The sequence below is a fragment of the Neopelma chrysocephalum genome, unplaced genomic scaffold (assembly GCF_003984885.1).
Source record: "Neopelma chrysocephalum unplaced genomic scaffold, ASM398488v2 Primary Assembly neopelma1_185597, whole genome shotgun sequence".
NCBI classification, from domain to species: domain Eukaryota; kingdom Metazoa; phylum Chordata; class Aves; order Passeriformes; family Pipridae; genus Neopelma; species Neopelma chrysocephalum.
In genome coordinates, this window is record NW_020938737.1 from 9,050 (window position 1) to 26,640 (window position 17,591).

The window sequence follows — 17,591 nt, forward strand, 5'->3', positions numbered from 1 at the left end:
AGCCATTCCCTAGGACAGGTGTCCCCACACCTGGTGTCCCCACGGCCGGTGTCCCCCTCATGCCGTGTGCCGGCCCTGGCGCCGCTTGATCTTCCTCTTGAGGAGCAGGAGGTCCAGGTAGAGCAGGCGGCCCAGGACAGCCGAGGCGCAGAGCAGCCCCCCATGCACAGCCCCTGCCAGCCCGCAGGAGAACACGTCCTGCCCTGGGGACAGGCCACCGTGGGACACGGCCACCCCTGGGGGGGACATGGCCACCACCAGGGAGGACATGGCCACCCCCAAGGAGAACACGGCCACCACTTGGGGACAGGGTCACCACCATGGGGGACATGGACACCCCCAGGGGAACACAGCCACCTCCATGGGTGGCACAGCCACCCTTGGGGACCCAGTCACCACCCTGGGGGACATGGACACCCCCAGGGAGGACCTGGCCACCATCATGGGGGGGGGGCCCATCTGGTCATCCTTATGGAGGACACAGCCACACCCAGGGGGCACATGGTCACCCCCGCGGGGGACCCAGCTACCACTCTTGGGGATGTGGCCACCACAATGCAGACCCAGCCACTCCTGCGGGGAACCCAGCCACCATCATGGGGGGCGTAGCCAACTCTGGGGGGGACATCGAAGCCCTCATGGGTGACCAAGTCACCACCGTGGGTGACACAGCCACCCCTGGACAAAACAGCTACCCCTTGGGGACCTGGCCACCATCGTGGGGGACTTGGCCACCACCACAGGGGACATGGACACTCACAGGGAGGACCTGGCCACCACCACGGAGGACATGGACACTCTCAGGGGGAACAGAGCCATGCCTTGGGGACTTGGCCACCACCATGGTGCATCCAGACACCCCTCATGGCAGGGAGCCCCTGGGGACACATCCACAGCCTGGAGCTGGTCATGGGGACAGCAAGACAGGGGGACATGGCAACACTCCTCCCTCACCTGTCAGGTAGAGGTTCCTCACGGGGGTGTCGGCTCTCAGGGTGGCCATCACAGCGGGGCAGAAGCGGCCCAGGTCGTGCTCGGCGCCATACATCGCCCCGTGCGGGGCCGCCAGGTAGTGCTGGTTGGTAAGCGGTGATGCTGCCTCCATGAACTCCACCTGCCCAGGCACAGGGTGCTCGGGATGTGCCAGGGGACACCAGGCATGGGGGGCATGGATAGGCCCATCCCACCCCACAGCAGGTCCCACCACAACAGGTCCCGTGGGGAGGTGCTGGGGCTGTGGAGCTGCATCACAGGGCACCCCGTCCTCGCTGGGCACCCCAAACCCACAGGCACTCTGTCCTGTTGGGCACATTCCCTTCAGGTATCCCAGCTCCAAAGGGTACCCTGTCATCACCAAGCACATCTCTGCAGGGCGTGCTGCTCCCACAGGGCACTCCATCCTGCCTGGGCACCCATCCCATAGGGCACTCATCACACAGGTCATCTTATCCTACCCGAGCACCCAATCTCCACTCTGCACCCATACCCATGGGGTACCCCACCCCTGTGGGACACCTCAACCCGCCTCACAGACCACCCCATTCCCGTGGGGTGTCCCACCCACACAGGACACCCTATTCCCCACTGAACATGCCATTTCCACTGTGCATCTATCCCTGCAAGGTACCCAAACCCCATGGGGTGTCCCACCCACACACGGCATCTTATTCCCCACTGGGCACCCCAAACATGCAGGACACCCAGTCCCCACTGTGCACCCCATTTCCACTGTGTTTGCCCATCCCTGTGGGACACCCCAAATCTCAAGGGACACCCCAAATCTCAAGGGGCACCCCAACCTCATGGGGCACCCCAACTCCACAGCACATCAGGATGCTGCATCCCTACACTCCCTCCCCTCTCTGGAAATCACTCTGTGCCCATCGTGCCTCCTCCCCTCTGGGCACCCCCAGGCGTGGCAGGGCTCCCCGTGGGGTCACCTTGTCCCTCAGGTGTGGAAAGCGGAGCAGGGCCCTCTCCAGCAGCCGCTGGGCAATGGACATCTTGTACTGCTGGTAGTCGGAGCTGCGGTGCCTGGGGAGGCTCCCGGCCCACTCCTCGAACCACTCGTACCGTGCCATGGTCAGGATGGTCATGCAAGACTGGCCTGGGAGGGGGACACAGCTGGTGACACCCCCTGTGCCACCACAGGACCACAGTGGGGGTGCCAGCCAGAGACATGGCGACAGTGGTGGTGCCCACCTCGTGCTGGTGGCACTGAGGAGCCTCTGACCCCTCGAAGCTGAGCGGATCAGGGGTGCAGAGCTGGGGGGGCCTTAGGGGTCCCCAGTGCTGTACCTGGGTGCCGCTGCTCGTAGGTGGGGTCCTTGGCAGCGGGGAAGGTGATGAACATCATGGCCAGGTTTTCGGGGACATCGTCACGGCTCAGGGCAGCGTATTGGGTCATCCTGCGGGCAGAGAGGGTTGTGATGTACCCACCGTGCACCCCCTGTGCACCCACCCACCCACCCACCCTGTACCCACCATGCACCCCCCGTGTGCCCACCCACTCATCATATATCTACCCACCCACCATGCACTCCCTGGGCACCCACTCACAGTGCAGGCTCCACACATCCCCCATGCACCCACCCCACTCACCACGCACAACCCTGTACCCACCCCATCCACTGTGCTCCCCCAGGCACCCCTCATGCACCCACCCTGCGTGTGCCCACCCACCCGCCGTGCCCCCCCCCGCCCCCTGTGCCCACACCAGGGTGCCAGGACCCCTCACATGGTGTCCAGGTCGTTGTGGGGGTAGATCCAGAAGTTGGTGGGGGGCAGGCCCAGTTCGGCTGCGCTGCCCCGCAGCCCCACGAACACCAGGAAGGAGCCCATGCTCGGCCGCACCATGGCCAGGCGGGATTGGACACCTGCGGGGACACGGGGGTGAGACCCCGACCCTGCCTGTACAGGGGATATGGGGGTGACACCCCGACCCTGCCTGTACAGGGGATATGGGGGTGACACCCCAGCCCTGCCTGCACGAAGGACATGAGACTGCTGGGAACATGAAGGTTCTGGGGATGCCAGGGACACTCGGGACATACAGACACAGGGATGCTGAGGACAACAGGGGTGCTGGGTTCTCTGAGGACACTAGGGGCATGGAGATGCTGGGAATGTGGGCATGCTGGGAACACTAGGGATACTGGGAACACTAGGGATGCTGGGGACACTGAGGACACTAGGGACATGGGGATGCAAGTATGCTGAGGACATCAGGTGTGCTAAGGATGCTGGAGATGCTGAGGACAGTGGTGATGCCAGCGACACCAAGGACACCAGGGATGTTGAGCAACCCTGGTGATACCGGTAATGCTGGGGACACTGGTGATTCTGGGGACACTGGGGACACCAGGGACATGGAGATGCTGGGGACATGGGAACACAGGGATGCTGGGGACACTGGTGGTGCTGGGGACACAGGGATGCTGCAGACACAGGGATCCTGGGAACACTGAGGACATCAGGGACATGGGGACACAGGGTCACGTTACCGGGGTGGCTGCGGATCTGGGGGGGCAGCAGTTTGCCGAAGGTGTTGAAGATTCCAGCATCGGAGATGACAAGGGGCACACGGATCTCCAGCTCCTCCTTATTGGACCCCACCTGCACCGCCACCCCTGGGGGCCAGGATGGGGGGTCAGGGGACACGGGGCACTGCCACCCCGTCCCCATCACACACATGTGACACCCCCCCGGGGCGGGACTGGGGGTCGGGCGCTCACCCAGGGCGGTGCCGGCGGAGCTGACGAGGATGCGCGTGACGGGGGCACGCACCAGCACGGCCCCCCCCGCGCGCTCGATGACGGGCACGGCGTGGAAGGCGATCTCGCTGGCCCCCCCCCCGCGGGTACCAGGCCCCCCGCTGGTAGTGGTGAACCATCAGCACGTTGGCCAGGAAGCTGGAGTCCCGCGGGGCCGTTCCTGTGGAGGGGGCAAGGGGGAGGTGGGCACGGCTGGACCCTGCCCCAGTGCAGGGCAGCCCTCCCGTATCGTGACATGCTCTCCCCTGTCGTGACGCGACCCTCCTCACCACTATGTAGCCCTCCCCTCTCATGATACAACCCTCCACTATTGCAACATAGCCTCCTCTGTTGTGATATGCCCTTCCCTATCATGACAAAGTTCTTCTCATCACAATACAGCCCTCTTCTATCATGATACAGCCCTCCCCTATCAAGACACTGCCTCCCCTATCGTGACACAGCCCTTCCCATCATGATACAGCCCTTCCCTATCATGACAAGGCCCTCCTCACCACAATATATCCCTCCCCTATCACAACACAGCCCTCTCCTAGCAAAAAGTGGCCCTCCCGTATCACGACAGAGCATGCCCCTATCACGATGCTGCCCTCCCCTATCATGACACAGCCCTCCCCTATATGACACTACTGTCTTTCTCCACGACGGTGCTCTCCCTATCGCGACAGACCCCTCTCTATCGCAACAGCTCCTGACCGTAGAAGAGGTAGCCGAGCAGGGCGCGCAGGTCGGGGTCAGAGGTGAGCTGGGCCACAGCCTGGCTGTGGCTGGTGGTGGCCAGGCGGAACACGGGGGACAGGAGGGACAGGAGGCTGGAGCGGAGTAGGAGGGTGGCCACCCAGTGCGGGACCAGCTTCAGCACGGCCAGCAGTGCCACGTGCCGCGAGGCCACCTGGGGGACATCATGCCATGTCACTGTCACCACTGACACCATCCCACCCTGCCACCACCACCAGCGTGGGGCCAGCTTCAGCACAGCCAGCAGTGCCTCATGCCCGTGTGGGGTCAGCTTCGGGATGGCCAGCAGTGCCACATGCCACCTGGGGGACGTTCTGCCACTTCACTGGCGCCACTGACACCACACCACCCTGCCACCACCACCAGCATGGGATCAGCTTCAGCACGGCCAGCAGTACCATATGCTGTCAGACCACCTGTGTGACACTGACCTTGTCACCACTGACATCATCCCAAACCACCACTGCCACTGCCACCGCCACCACCCATGTCACCACTGCCTCCGCAAGACCGGATTCGGCACCGCCAGCAGTGCCACATGCCCAAGGCCATGCGCGGGACACCAAGCTAGGCCACTGTCACCACCAACATCTCCTTGCCTGGCCACCACTGTGTCATCAGGACTGTCACTGCCATGACCCCATGAGCACCACCTGTGGCTCAACACCCATACCCACCATGCCTAATGCCCGTGTCCTCACTATGCCCAGGCCTTCCCCCCACCATGCCCAGCACCCGTGTCCCCAGCATGCCCACTACTTGTGTCCCCTCCACACCCATCACTTGTGTCCCCTCTGCACCCACCATCCATGTCCCCACCATGCCCATCACCTGTGTCTCCTCCATGCCCACCACTCTTGTACCCATCATTCCCATCACTTCTGTCCCCTCCACACCCATTACCAGTGTCCCCACCATTCCCATTGCCCCTTCCCCACCATCACCCATGTCCCCACAGAACCCACCAGTGCCACCACCACACCCACGCCCATATTCCAGGCTGATCATTCCCAGCTAGAGTGACCCCATCATCCCTCCCTGACCCTGTGGTCACCTCCCCATGGGGGTGGTGTGTCCCCACCTTGGAGATCTTCATGAACTCCCTGATGGCCGCCTTCTCCGTGGGGAACTGCTCCTCCAGTGCGGTGACAAAGGCCACCTTGCCGGCGTGCAGCTGGTAGCGCCGGGGTCCCAGGGTCACCTCGTCGTAGGGGTCGGGCAGGCGCTGCCAGCAGAGCTGCCCGTCCGTCATCTGGTCCAGTGCCACACGCAGGAGGCTGCCCTCGTGCAGCTGCCCCACGTAGTGGATGCCTGTGGGACAGGGACAGGGCACATGGCAGGGGGAAACCAGGGGGGGTCACATGGACGTGTGGTGGGAGCACCCAGGGGGCAATGGGGGAGAGAAGGGCTTGGCTTTCGCCTGTTGTGGGTCACACTGAGGGTGGGGGGTGGGATGGGCTGCTGGCATGGCATGGATATGGCATGGATATGGCATGGATGTGGCACAGACATGGCATGGACACAGTATGGTTATGGAATACACATGGCACAGATATGACAAGCTCATGACATGGACATGGCATGGGCACACCATGGACATGGCACAAACACAGCATGGTTATGGAACACACATGGCACGGACATGACAAGCACATGGCATGGATACAGCACAGACACAGCGTGGACATGGCATGGACATGGCATGAACACAGCATGGTTATGGAACACATATGGCACAGACATAGCAAGCACATGGCACGGACATGGCTCAGACACAGCATTGACATGGCATGTGCATGGCACAGGCACAGAAAGCACATGGCACGTACACAGAGCACACATGACATGCACATGGCATGGGCACGGCACGGGCACGGCATGGACATGGCACACAGATGCCATCGACACAGCACACATGCAGAGCACACACACTACGTGCCAACAGCACGTGTGTTGTATGCAGACAGTGCACACACACACTGCACACACACCCGCACACACCCCTGCACACTCAAGCACACACACAGGCACTGTGGGGGCAGCAGCGGTGCCAGGGGATGCTGGGGGCTTGGGGAGTGTCAGGGGGTTTTGGAGGTCCTTACCAACGTCAAACTCGATGCCATGCTGCTGGAAGGTGTGGCAGCACCCGCCGGCCTTGTCGTGTTGCTCCAGCACCAGCACCCGCCGGCCTGCCTTGGCCAGGGTGGTGGCCACTGCCAGCCCCCCTGCGCCACTGCCGATGACCACGGCATCCAGCTGCTCCGGCACCCGCTGGGGGCTGAACCCTGGGCACAGGTGGGGGATTAACCACTGCCCATGGCCACCACTGAGCACTGAACCCTGCATACATGTGTGGGATTAACCACTGCCCATGGCCACCACTGGGCACTGAACCTGGGCACACACATGTGGGATTAATGACTACCCATGGCCACTATGTTCAGCCGCTCTGGCACCTGCTGGGTGCTGAACCCTGGGCACACACGTGTGATCAGCCCCTGCCCGTGATCACCACCAGACACCCTGAACCCTGTGCAGGCACAGTGCACCTGACAGTGTGCTCAGATCCCACAGTGACCCTGCAGTGCCCATGTCCAGCCACTCCGGCACCCACAGGACACCGGAGCCCTGCACACATGATCAATCACTGCCCACGGGAACCCCATCCAGCCTCTTTGGCACCTGCCGGGTGCTGAACCCTGGGCACAAGCGTATGATCAGCCCCTGCCTGTGGCCACCACTGGGCACTGAACCCTGTGCACACACACCTGCTCAGCCTCTGCCCACGATCCCCACTGGGCACTGAGCCCTGTGCACATGCTCAGCCCCTGCCAGTGGCCATCCCTGGGCACCCTGTGCACACGCGTGTGCTCAGCCACGCTGTCACAAGCAAGAGGCAACATGAGGGCACACAATGGGCAGCACGCCCAGCATTCCACAGGACAGATGGACACACAGACAGACAGGTACCCGACGGACACTCAGCACTCACCCCGCTTCAGCACCCTGTCCCGGGCGCGTTGGTCTGTCACCAGTGGCCTGGGGGGCTCCAGGGGTGGCCCGGCAAAGGGGTTGCCGGACGGGGCCAGCAGCTTGTGGGCCACTCGCCCCAGAGCCAGCACACCCAGGGCTACCAGCAGCAGCAGCGTGGGCCACATGGCTGTCACCACAGGTGGGATGGACAGGTACCAACACGGTAAGGACACACTAAAGCCCCGCACGTTTGGCCCCGACACTTATAGACACAGCAGCTTATGGACAAAGGGGATTATGGACAGGCTTACAGACACCCCTGCTTAAAGACACCGGAGCTCATGGACACACCCCCTATGGAAAGGGCATTTTATAGCCACGGCAACCTATGGTAACCTATGGCCACAGCTCCCTGTGGGACCCTATGGCACCCTATGGTCACAGCTCCCTTGGCCATGGCATCCTATGGCTCCCTATGGCTCCCTATGGGACACTATGGCACCCCAGGATGCCCCATGGCACCCTGTGGCACTCTGTGGCACCCCATGACAATGACACCCTATGGCACCCTGTGGCACCCCATGATGCCCTACGGCTCCTTATGTGACCCCGTGGTCATGGCACTCCATGTCAGTCTGTGGCACCCTATGGTTCCTTATGTCACCCCATGGCACGCAGTGGCTCCCCGTGGGAGGTGCACACGCCTGTGCATGGAGCACAGGCGTGTGGGGCACTGGTGTGTTGGGCACTGCACACACACACACGTGTGCACACAGGCAGCTGTGCACACGCGTGAACACCCACACTTGTGCAAGGGAACACACACCCCCTCCACACCTGTGAGAGCAATGGGTACACACACATGGGAGGCACACACACACACGTCTGTGCAAACACACGTGCACACACACACACGCGGGTTGACACACTCAGACACACACACACACATACATCTGTGCAAACACACACATGTGCACCCATGCACACACTGACCCTGTGCAAACACACATGTGCACACACCCCCTGTGAAAACACACACGTTTGTGCACACACAAGTGCACCCATGCACACACTCACTCCTGTACACACACATGCACACACACCCTGTGCAAACACACACGTGCACACAGACATGTACGTGCACACACATGTACACCTGTGCACACACTCACTCCTGTGCAAACACACACATGCACACACACATACATCTATGCAAACACACACGCACAGCCACACACAATCCCCCACACTCCCCTTTCCCCTCCCCCTGTGCCTGCAGCTCTGCTGACCTCTCCCGGCAGCACCAAGGAAGGGCCTGTCTGTGCACCGTGACACACGCACACGTGTGCACACCCATGTGCACCCTATGTATACCCCATCCCAATGCCCCCCACATTCACCACGAGGGACAAACCCACCATTTTTCTCTCCTTTAATAAAATCCACAGCAGAGTACCAAAAGGGAGCAAGGGGGGACAGGGAGGGGCCGGGGAGGTGAGGTGGGGGACATGGGGCAGGAGGGACATGGGGGCACACCCTGCACTACTCGTGTTCCTGTCCCTTGGGGTCACCCCATATGTCATCACCCCCAGTCCAGACACCCCCGGCGAGCCCCGAGCCACAGCCCCCCACGGGGTTAATTACAGGGTTAATTAAGAATTATTACAGGGAGGAACCCGAGCGGGGAGGGGGGAAGGAGGGGTTATTGCTACCTGGGGAGCAGGAGGGGGGCCACAAAGGACAGCGAGGGACCCCCCACCCCGGTAAAGGGAAAAGGGGGCCCCGTGGGGGGGTTGTGGCCTGGGGGGGTGGAGGGGTGGGCCAGGACACTTGGGGCCACAGCAGCTTCTAAGGCTCCAGCTGGGTGTAACCCCCCCCCCCAAAACCCCATAGCCCCCCCGACCCCAATCCTGGGGGACAGGGTGGGCTTCCTCATGGGGAAACTGAGGCAGGGGGCTATGAAGAGTGGGGGGGACCCCTGTCCTCCCCATGTCCCCCATCTGAGAAGTGGCACAACCCCCTGGGGTAATTTGGGGAGGGGGGTGAGGTTTTGGCAGTGAATTAGCTGTGTGGGTGCTGGGCACAGTGGGGGGGGGGGCTGTGCCCCCCCATGTGGCCCCCAGTGGCTGATTCTGCCTCCCCCCCCCCAAATCTGAGGCTGGGTAGGGGGGAGAGAAGAGTCAGGTTTGGGTTGGGGGGCTCCACAGAGAGCCACACACACACCCCCATGGTGCTGAGCACAAGCTCATCACACCAGTGGGTGAGGTATAACCCCCCTCCACCCCCCCACAGCCCTCCTGGGTGGGCTGGGGGGTTGAGGGGAGGGTTTTATGGCCCCCCCTGCAGGGTGGGGTGGTCACTAGTAGACCCAGGTGACAGGCACCCACTGGGGCTGGACACGCAGGTGGTCCATGGCCTCCCGGAGCCTCCCGAAGGTTCGCTCCAGGTCGTCGTTGATGAGGCTCAGGTCAAAGTAGTGCCCGTACCCCCGCTGGATCCGGCTGCTCTCCTCCACCGTCCGCTGGGCATCTGCCTCCTGCACCCCACAACTGCCTCAGGATCCCCACCGCCCCACAGGCATGGCAGAGGAGCACCCTCTGTCCTACTCCTCCCCCAGCAACCCTGCCTCAGTTTCCCCATTGCCCCCCAGTATTGCAGAGGAACACCCACCATCTGCCTTCAGCCCCCCAATCCTGCCTCAGTTTCCCCGTTGCCCTCCAAGGTGGCAGGGGGGACACCCATCGTGAGCTGTATGTTCTTCCTCTGCCCCCACAGCCCTGCCTCAGTTTCCCCATCACCCCCCAGGATGGCAGGGTGACACCCACCATCGACTGCCCACCCACCTCCTGCACCCTAAACCTGCTTCAGTTTCCCCAACAACCCCCAAGGTGGCAGAGGGACACCAACCATGAGCTGTGTGTCCTCCTCCTGCCCCAAAAACCATGCCCTGTTTCCCCATCACCCCTCCATGCCCCCTGGGTAGAGGGAGGACACCCACCATCCACCTCCTGCCCCCCAGACTCTGCCTCAGTTTCCCCATCACCCCTCTGTGACAGATGGGGACACCCACCATGAGCTGTGTCTCCTCTTTGCGCCCCCCAAACCCTGCCTCAGTTTTTCCACTGCCCTCCAGGGTGGCAGAGGGATGCCTGGGCATCTGCCTCCAGCACCCTAAACCTGCCTCAGTTTCCCCATCACCCCCAGGATGGCAGTGGGACACCCACCATCTGCTGCCCACCCACCTCCTGCCCCCACAGACCTGCCTCAGTTTCCCCAAGACCCTGTGTGCCCCCCTGGGGACAGAGAGCGACACCAATCATGAGCTGTGTGTCTTCCTCCTGCCACACAAACCCTGCTTTGGTTTCCCCACTGCCCCCCAGGGATGGCAGAGGAACGCCCACCATCCACCTTCAGCCCCCCAAACTCTACTTCAGTTTCCCCTTTGCCCCCCAGGGTGGCAGGGGGACACTCACCATCTGCCTTCAGCCCCCCACAGCCCTGCCTCAGTTTCACCTTCCCTCAGTTTGCCCCCCAGGCCCCCAGGACACCCACCGTGAGCTGTTTGGTGGCCACACCACTCTCCAGGGCCGCTCGGTTCATGGCCCGCAGGGTCTCGGGGCAGGGGGCTTCGATGAACACCACATATGGCACAAACTCAGCTGTTCTCAGCACCTTCACTGCCTGGGTGGGAGGAGACAGAGTCACCAAAATCCCAGGAAATAAACCCTCTAACCCAGTTTGTCAGGTTAGAGGGTTTATTCAACATTGAGGTACATGGGGATGGCTCCACAAAACCTGTACATCAATATTAAAACTTTTAAGTATTTATACATTTTAGCAAACAAAGGAATTAGTGTTCATTGGCTTATGCAGTTCTCTTCATTAATTATTATTCTATCTTCTATTGGTTATTGATTTCTCATTTCTCACACTAATCAGTCCCCACTTTCAGTATTCTATTACTTTTTCCCAGAGAGGGAGAGTCTCTGGGAAATTATCTGTGTTCGTTTCTTCTTCACCTCTTGTTTCTGTGTCTTTGTGGTTTATACAAATTCTGCATTTGATGTCAACACTAAATTTCTCTCCCAGCTCTAAGAGCACTGAGCCATGTCAGGCCCTAAACTTTCAATTTGTTCTTCAAACACACAGGCATCACCCAGAGCTTGCCCATCATCTGTTATCTATTCCATTAATTAAATCTCCCCTCAACAATTCCCCCCCACGGCTGCACAGGCTGTTCTTTTAAGAAATACAACTTGTTGAGCAACAACAGTCATTATCCCTCTCCCCGTGTCCCCTACCTGGGGGTTGACATCCAGGATGCACATCTTGCCAGCCTCCACCACGGCTCGGATGGAGTCGATCCTGGTTCCGTACAGGTTTCCCTCGTACTCGCCGTGCTCCAGGTACCTCCCAGCCTTGATGTCGGCCTCCATCTCCCCCCGGGACACAAAGCGATAGCCCTGCCCATCCCGCTCGCTCTCCTTCGGCTTCCGAGATGTGTCTGCCGGCAGTGGGGACCCACCTGAGTGACACCCACCCACCCGGGGTCTCATCCCCGGGTGCTCATAGGGTGTGGGAATGATCGCAGGGGACAGGGATGTTCAAAAGGGACAGGGATGCTCACAAGGGACAGGGATGGTTTCAGGAGACAGGGATGCTCACAAGGGACAGGGATGCTCACAAGGGATAGGGATGGTTGCAGGAGACAGGGATGTCCCCAGGAGACAGGGATGCTGGTGGGGTCAGGACAGGGATGCCATCAGGGGACAGGGATGGTCATGGAGGACAGGGATGGTCACAAGAGACAGGGATGCTGGAGTGGGACAGGAATGGTTGCAGGGGACAGGGATGCTAGAGGTGGACAGAGATGATCACAAGGGACAGGGATGCTGGAGGGGGACAGGGATGGTTGCAGGGGAAGGGATGTTCATAAGGATGGTGATGCTCATGGGGACTGTGATGCTCATGGGAATGATGCTGCTGGCAGGGAATAGGAATGCTCACAAGGGACAGGAATGGTCGCAGGGGACAGGGATGCTGGAGTGGACAGGAACGGTCCTGAGGGACAGGGATGCTCACAGGGACAGGGATGCTGGAGTGGGATAGGGATGCTCCCAAGGGACAGGGATGGTTGCAGGTGACATCGATGTTGGCAGGAGACAGGGATGGTCGAAGGGGACAGGGATGCTCACAGATGACAGGGATGCTCACAGATGGCAGGGATGCTCCCAAGGGACAGGGATGATCATGAGGATGGTGCTGCTCACAGGGGACAGTGATCTCGTGGGAGTGATGCATGATGCTGCTGGCAGGGGACAGGGAGGCAGGTGAGGGGCGGTGATGCCGGTGGCTCAGCAATGCTCATGGGGACAGCGCTGCCAGTGGGGACAAGGGCCACTCACAGGGGATGGTGGTGCCGTAACGCGCCTGGTCCGACATGATGAGCTTGTTCTTGAGGCTGCGCCGCCCCACGCCCTGCGCCCCGATCAGCACTAGCGTTTTCCGGCGGAACGGTGGCATCCGCGCCACCTCCTCGTAGATCAGCAGCTCATGCCGGTCGAACTCTGGGTGAGGAGCAGGGTTGGCACCCATCCAGGGAGACACCCTGTCCCCAGGAGGTGCCACCACGAGCACAGCCCCGGGGCTGCTCCCCCCTTCCCTGGGGGAACGCCATCAGACACTCACCGGCGTTCTTCGTCGTCAGGTACATCATCCTCTTCTTCCTCCTCCCGCTGAGACTGCCACACAGGGCCCCTGCGAGGGCAAGGGGCCAGCTGAGCTGGGGACACGGACAGGGACAGTGCCGTGGCACAGGGACAGTGTAAGGGGAGTTGGGACATGCCACAGGGGCAGTGCCATCGGGACATCACCCTAAGAACTGGGGACATCACCCCGGGAATTAGGGACTTCCTGCAGTGACAGTGCCATGGGGGCATCACCCTGGGAACTGGGGACATCACCCCATGAACTGGGGACTTGCCACAGGGACAGTGCCATGTGCCACGGAGACATCACCCTGGGAACTGGGGACCTGTCTGAAGGACAGTGCCACAGGGACTTGACCCTGGGAACTGGGGACATCACCCCGGGAATTGGGGACCTGCTGCAGTGACAGTGCCATTGGGACATCTCCCTGGGAACTGAAGATGTCACCCCAGGAACTGGGAACCTGCTGCAGTGACAGTGCCATTGGGACATCTCCTGGGAACTGAAGACGTCACCCCAGGAACTGGGGACCTGCTGCAGTGACAGTGTATGGGGACATCACCCTGGTGCGATGGGGACATTGCCACAGGGTTCAGGGGACCCACTGTGCTCCCCCCAGGATGTGCCCCCCTGTCTCCGACCCCCAGAGCCGTGTCCCCCCCGCTGAGGCTGGGCTTGGGTCCCCATACCCGACGTGGGGGCCACCTCTCCATCCCGCTTGACGAAGGCCTTGCGCTTCTCCTCCAGCAGCTGGCTGGGCACCAGCCCTGCACTGCCCCCCTCCACATGGCACGCCTGGGGGCACAGAGTCACACTTGGGGACCCCCTCAACCCCACGGGGACTCTCCTGAGCTACAGGGCCCCCCTCAGCCCCACAGGGATTCCCCTCAGCTACAGGGACTCACCATTCCCCAGGAACACTCCCCAGCTCCAGGGACTCCCCCAAGCTGCACAGGGAACCTCCCGAGCTCCAGGGACACCCCCAGGCTCCAGGGACTCCCAGCTCCCAGAGACCTCTCAGTCCCTACAGGGACATACACTCAAATCCAAGGACCTCCCCCATCTCCAGGGACCCCCCAAGACCCCCAGGGAACCCCTCCAGCTCCAGGGTCTCCCCCAGTATCCAGGGACCTCCCCAGCTCCAGGAACCCCCTAAGGCCCACTGTGACTCCCTCCCAGTTCTAGGAATGCCCCATTTCTCGGCACCCTCCCCAAATCCAGGAACACCTCCAAGCTCCCAGGAAACCCCTTTTTTTTCCCCAGGGATGCCTCCCAGTTCCCAGGAACCCTTCCCAGCTCCAGGGACGCTCCCAGCTTCACAAAACCCCCACTTTCAGGGATCCTCCCAGGCACCCCTCAAGCCCACAGGGACCCCTTGATCTCCCATAGAACCCCTGACCCCCAACCCCCCCACACCCTCCACAGACCCCGCTGCCAGGGGGACCCCCAGATGGGGATCAAAGCACCACGACCCTCCCAGACCACCCCCCAGGGGGGCCCCCTGACCTGCCACCAGTTGGGGTCATCCTGGTTGACGATCTGCAGCAGATCCCCGGCCATGAACTTGAGCCCGGCCTCCTTGCAGGGGATGAGGCTGTCGGTGGCCGGGTCGTAGTCAAAGTGGCACTTGACAAACACCTGGGGACCGCGGGGGTCAGCTGGGGGGACCCCCAGGACCCCCACTCTGCTGTCCTGTGCCTCAGTTTCCCCAGCAGGGAGACCCCTCTAGGTGCCCCCTGTGCTGCGGTGCCCCCCCCGTGCCCGGTGCAGCCAGGCCCGTGCGGCCCCTGCACACATGCAGAGGGTCCCAGCCGCTGCTGCCGCACCCCACAGGACCCCCACGGCGACCCCCAGGCACAGCCCCACGGCCACACACAGGCACACGCATGTGCCCAGCGCCGCCAGCGCCGCCCCCGCCAGGACACACATGCGTGTACGGGGATGCGTGTGCACACACACGCGTGTGCTGGCACACGGGATACGGCGCTGGCGGCGGAGGGGTGTCGCAGGGGTGGCCCAGGCTGGGACACGTGGTGCCAGGGGGTGTGGTGTGGTGACAGGGTTGTTTTGTCTCCCCACGGAGACAGGGGGTGGCTGGCACGGGGCGGGGAGGGGGGGCGCACAGGGTGGGCACCCTTTGCCACCCAGCACCCTGGGTGGGTACAGGGATGGGAAGAGGGTAGGGACGGGGCAGGGACGGGACAGGGACGGGGCAAGGGCAGGTATAGGGACAGGGATGGGGACAGGACGGGGATGGGGACAGGACAGGACAGGCACAGGGCAAGGACAGAGACAGGCCAGGAATGGGAACAGGGCAAGGACAGGGACTGGTCAGGGATGGGGACAAGAGGGACAGGGCAAGCACGGGGACAGGGCAAGGACGGGGTAGGGCAAGGACGGGGAGAAGGCAGAGATGGGGACAGGGCAGGGACAACCACGGCCTGGCGCCCACCAGTACCAGGCACACAGGGCACGGTGGGGGACACGGGGGTCCCATCAGCCACGGAGCACGTTGGCACAGGGCATGGACAGGGGGACGGGGGGGGGGGGGCTCAGCGGGCACATGGGGAGATGAGGAACATGGCAAGGAGACAGGGGATGTGGGGCACGTGGGCACTGGGACATTGGCAGGGTGGCACAGGGACAACATGGGGATGGGGCCACAGAGATGGGGGCCACAGGGCAGGGGGAGTTGTGGGCAGGGTGCTGAGTGCGGGATGCAGGGTGGGATACAGGGGTGACACCTGCCAGGGTGGGATGCAGGGAGGGATGTGGGGCAGGATGTGGAGCAGGATGGTGGGGCACTACCTGGCAGGGCTGGATGCAGGGTTGGACGCTGGGCGGGATGCAGGGCGGGATGCAGGGATGGTACCAGACAGGGAAGGATGCGGGGTGCGATGTGGGGTGGGATGCAGTACCTGGTGGGGTAGGATGCAGGGCAGGATGTGGGGTGGGATGAAGGGTTGGATGCAGGGTAGGATGTGGGGTGGGATGGGGGGTGGGATACAGGGTGGGATGCAGGGCAGGATGCGGGGCCAGTACCTGGCGGGGCGGGTGAGGCTCCTGGTAGCTGGGCAGGATCTTGAGGACGACGCTGCCGCTGGCGTGGCGCAGGCTGTCCTGCAGTGCCCGCGGGTCGCTGCCCACCTCGCGCCCGTTCACCTCACGGATCACGTCCCCCACGTGCAGCAGCCCCTGCTGCGCCACCATCCCCCCGTGCAGGATGCGGGCGATCACCAGCTCCCCCCCGCTCCACCCGGAATGTCACCCCCTGACGGGCACAGCCCCACTCAGCCCCCAACAGGGACCCACCACAGCACCCTGTGACACCCACCCAGCACCCACCGGTCACCCTGCAAGGCACCCAGCACTCTGAAATACCCCCAGCACCCCATAATGTCCACGGCACCCCATAATATCCCCAGCACTCCAAAATGCTCCCAGTCACCCCAGCAATATCCTCAGCATCCTGAAATGCCCCCAAGAACTCCAAAATGTCCCCAGCACCCCAAAGTGACCCTCAGCACTCTGCAATGCCCCCAGCACTCCAGCAATGTCCCCAGCACCCCACAACACCTCCAAGAACCCCAAAATGTCCCCAAGCACCCCAAAATGACCCTCAGCACTCTGCAATGCCCCCAGCATCCCAGCAACGTCCCCAATACCCCACAATGTCCCCAGCGCCTCAAAATGCCCCCAATATCCCCGCACCCTGCATTGCCCCAACACCCCACAGCACCCCCCAGTACCCCAGCACCCCATAGCACCCTCAGCACGCCAAAATGTCCTAGCACCCCACAATGGCCCCAGGACTCCCCAGGCCCCCCAGCTAGGCTCACCAGGTTCTCCCCGGCTGCCTTGCGGATGCCCACCATGCGCACGGCGTCGGGGGGGCACGGGCTGGGATCCCAGGGGGGGCTCTGGGCCAGGGCTGCTTGGGGGGGGGTCATAGCTCTTAGCAGCCACTGAGTCATGGGTCTCCAGCAGCGACTGGGACACACAGGAGAGGCGTCACAGCTGTGTCCCACACATCTGGCACACGTGTGTCACACACCCCAGCACACACGTGTCACACACCCCCGGCACTCAGAGTGTCCCACATCCCTGGCACAGGAGGGGTCCCACGTGTGTCCCACACACCTGACACATGTATGTGTCACACACATGTGTCACACCCCCCTGGCACAGGAGGGGGGTCACACCTGTGCCACACCCCCGGGCACACACGTGTCACACCCCCCCAGCATTCAGAGCATTCCACACCTCTGGTACGGGGGGTGGGGGGGTCACACCTGTGTACTACACACCTGGTGCAGGTTGTGTCACACTCCCCCAGCACACACATTTGTCACACGCTCCCCAGCACACACATTTGTCACACGCTCCCCAGCACACACA

The 17,591-nt window shown here is 62.2% G+C and overlaps 2 protein-coding genes across 2 annotated transcripts; both read right to left on the minus strand.

Moving 5' to 3' along the window:
- Positions 1-13: 13 nt before the first annotated feature.
- LOC113962859 (all-trans-retinol 13,14-reductase-like) lies at positions 14-7,444 on the minus strand. Its single transcript, XM_027673641.1, is given in 11 exon segments — positions 14-203; positions 955-1,114; positions 1,941-2,107; positions 2,299-2,408; positions 2,738-2,876; positions 3,504-3,629; positions 3,735-3,852; positions 3,854-3,933; positions 4,470-4,665; positions 5,593-5,822; positions 6,614-7,444. Coding segments are annotated over 11 exon segments (1,716 nt in total). The 5' UTR covers positions 6,858-7,444; the 3' UTR covers positions 14-57.
- Positions 7,445-9,781: 2,337 nt separating this feature from the next.
- LOC113962861 (MAGUK p55 subfamily member 2-like) lies at positions 9,782-17,195 on the minus strand (the record flags this gene model as incomplete). The annotated part of the gene is given in 11 exon segments (XM_027673643.1): positions 9,782-10,020; positions 11,037-11,165; positions 11,786-11,988; positions 12,890-13,051; positions 13,173-13,241; positions 13,883-13,988; positions 14,700-14,831; positions 16,236-16,442; positions 16,444-16,464; positions 17,033-17,086; positions 17,088-17,195. Coding segments are annotated over 11 exon segments (1,368 nt in total), but the record flags the coding sequence as incomplete, so codon positions are not given.
- Between the last annotated feature and the right edge of the window lie 396 nt (positions 17,196-17,591).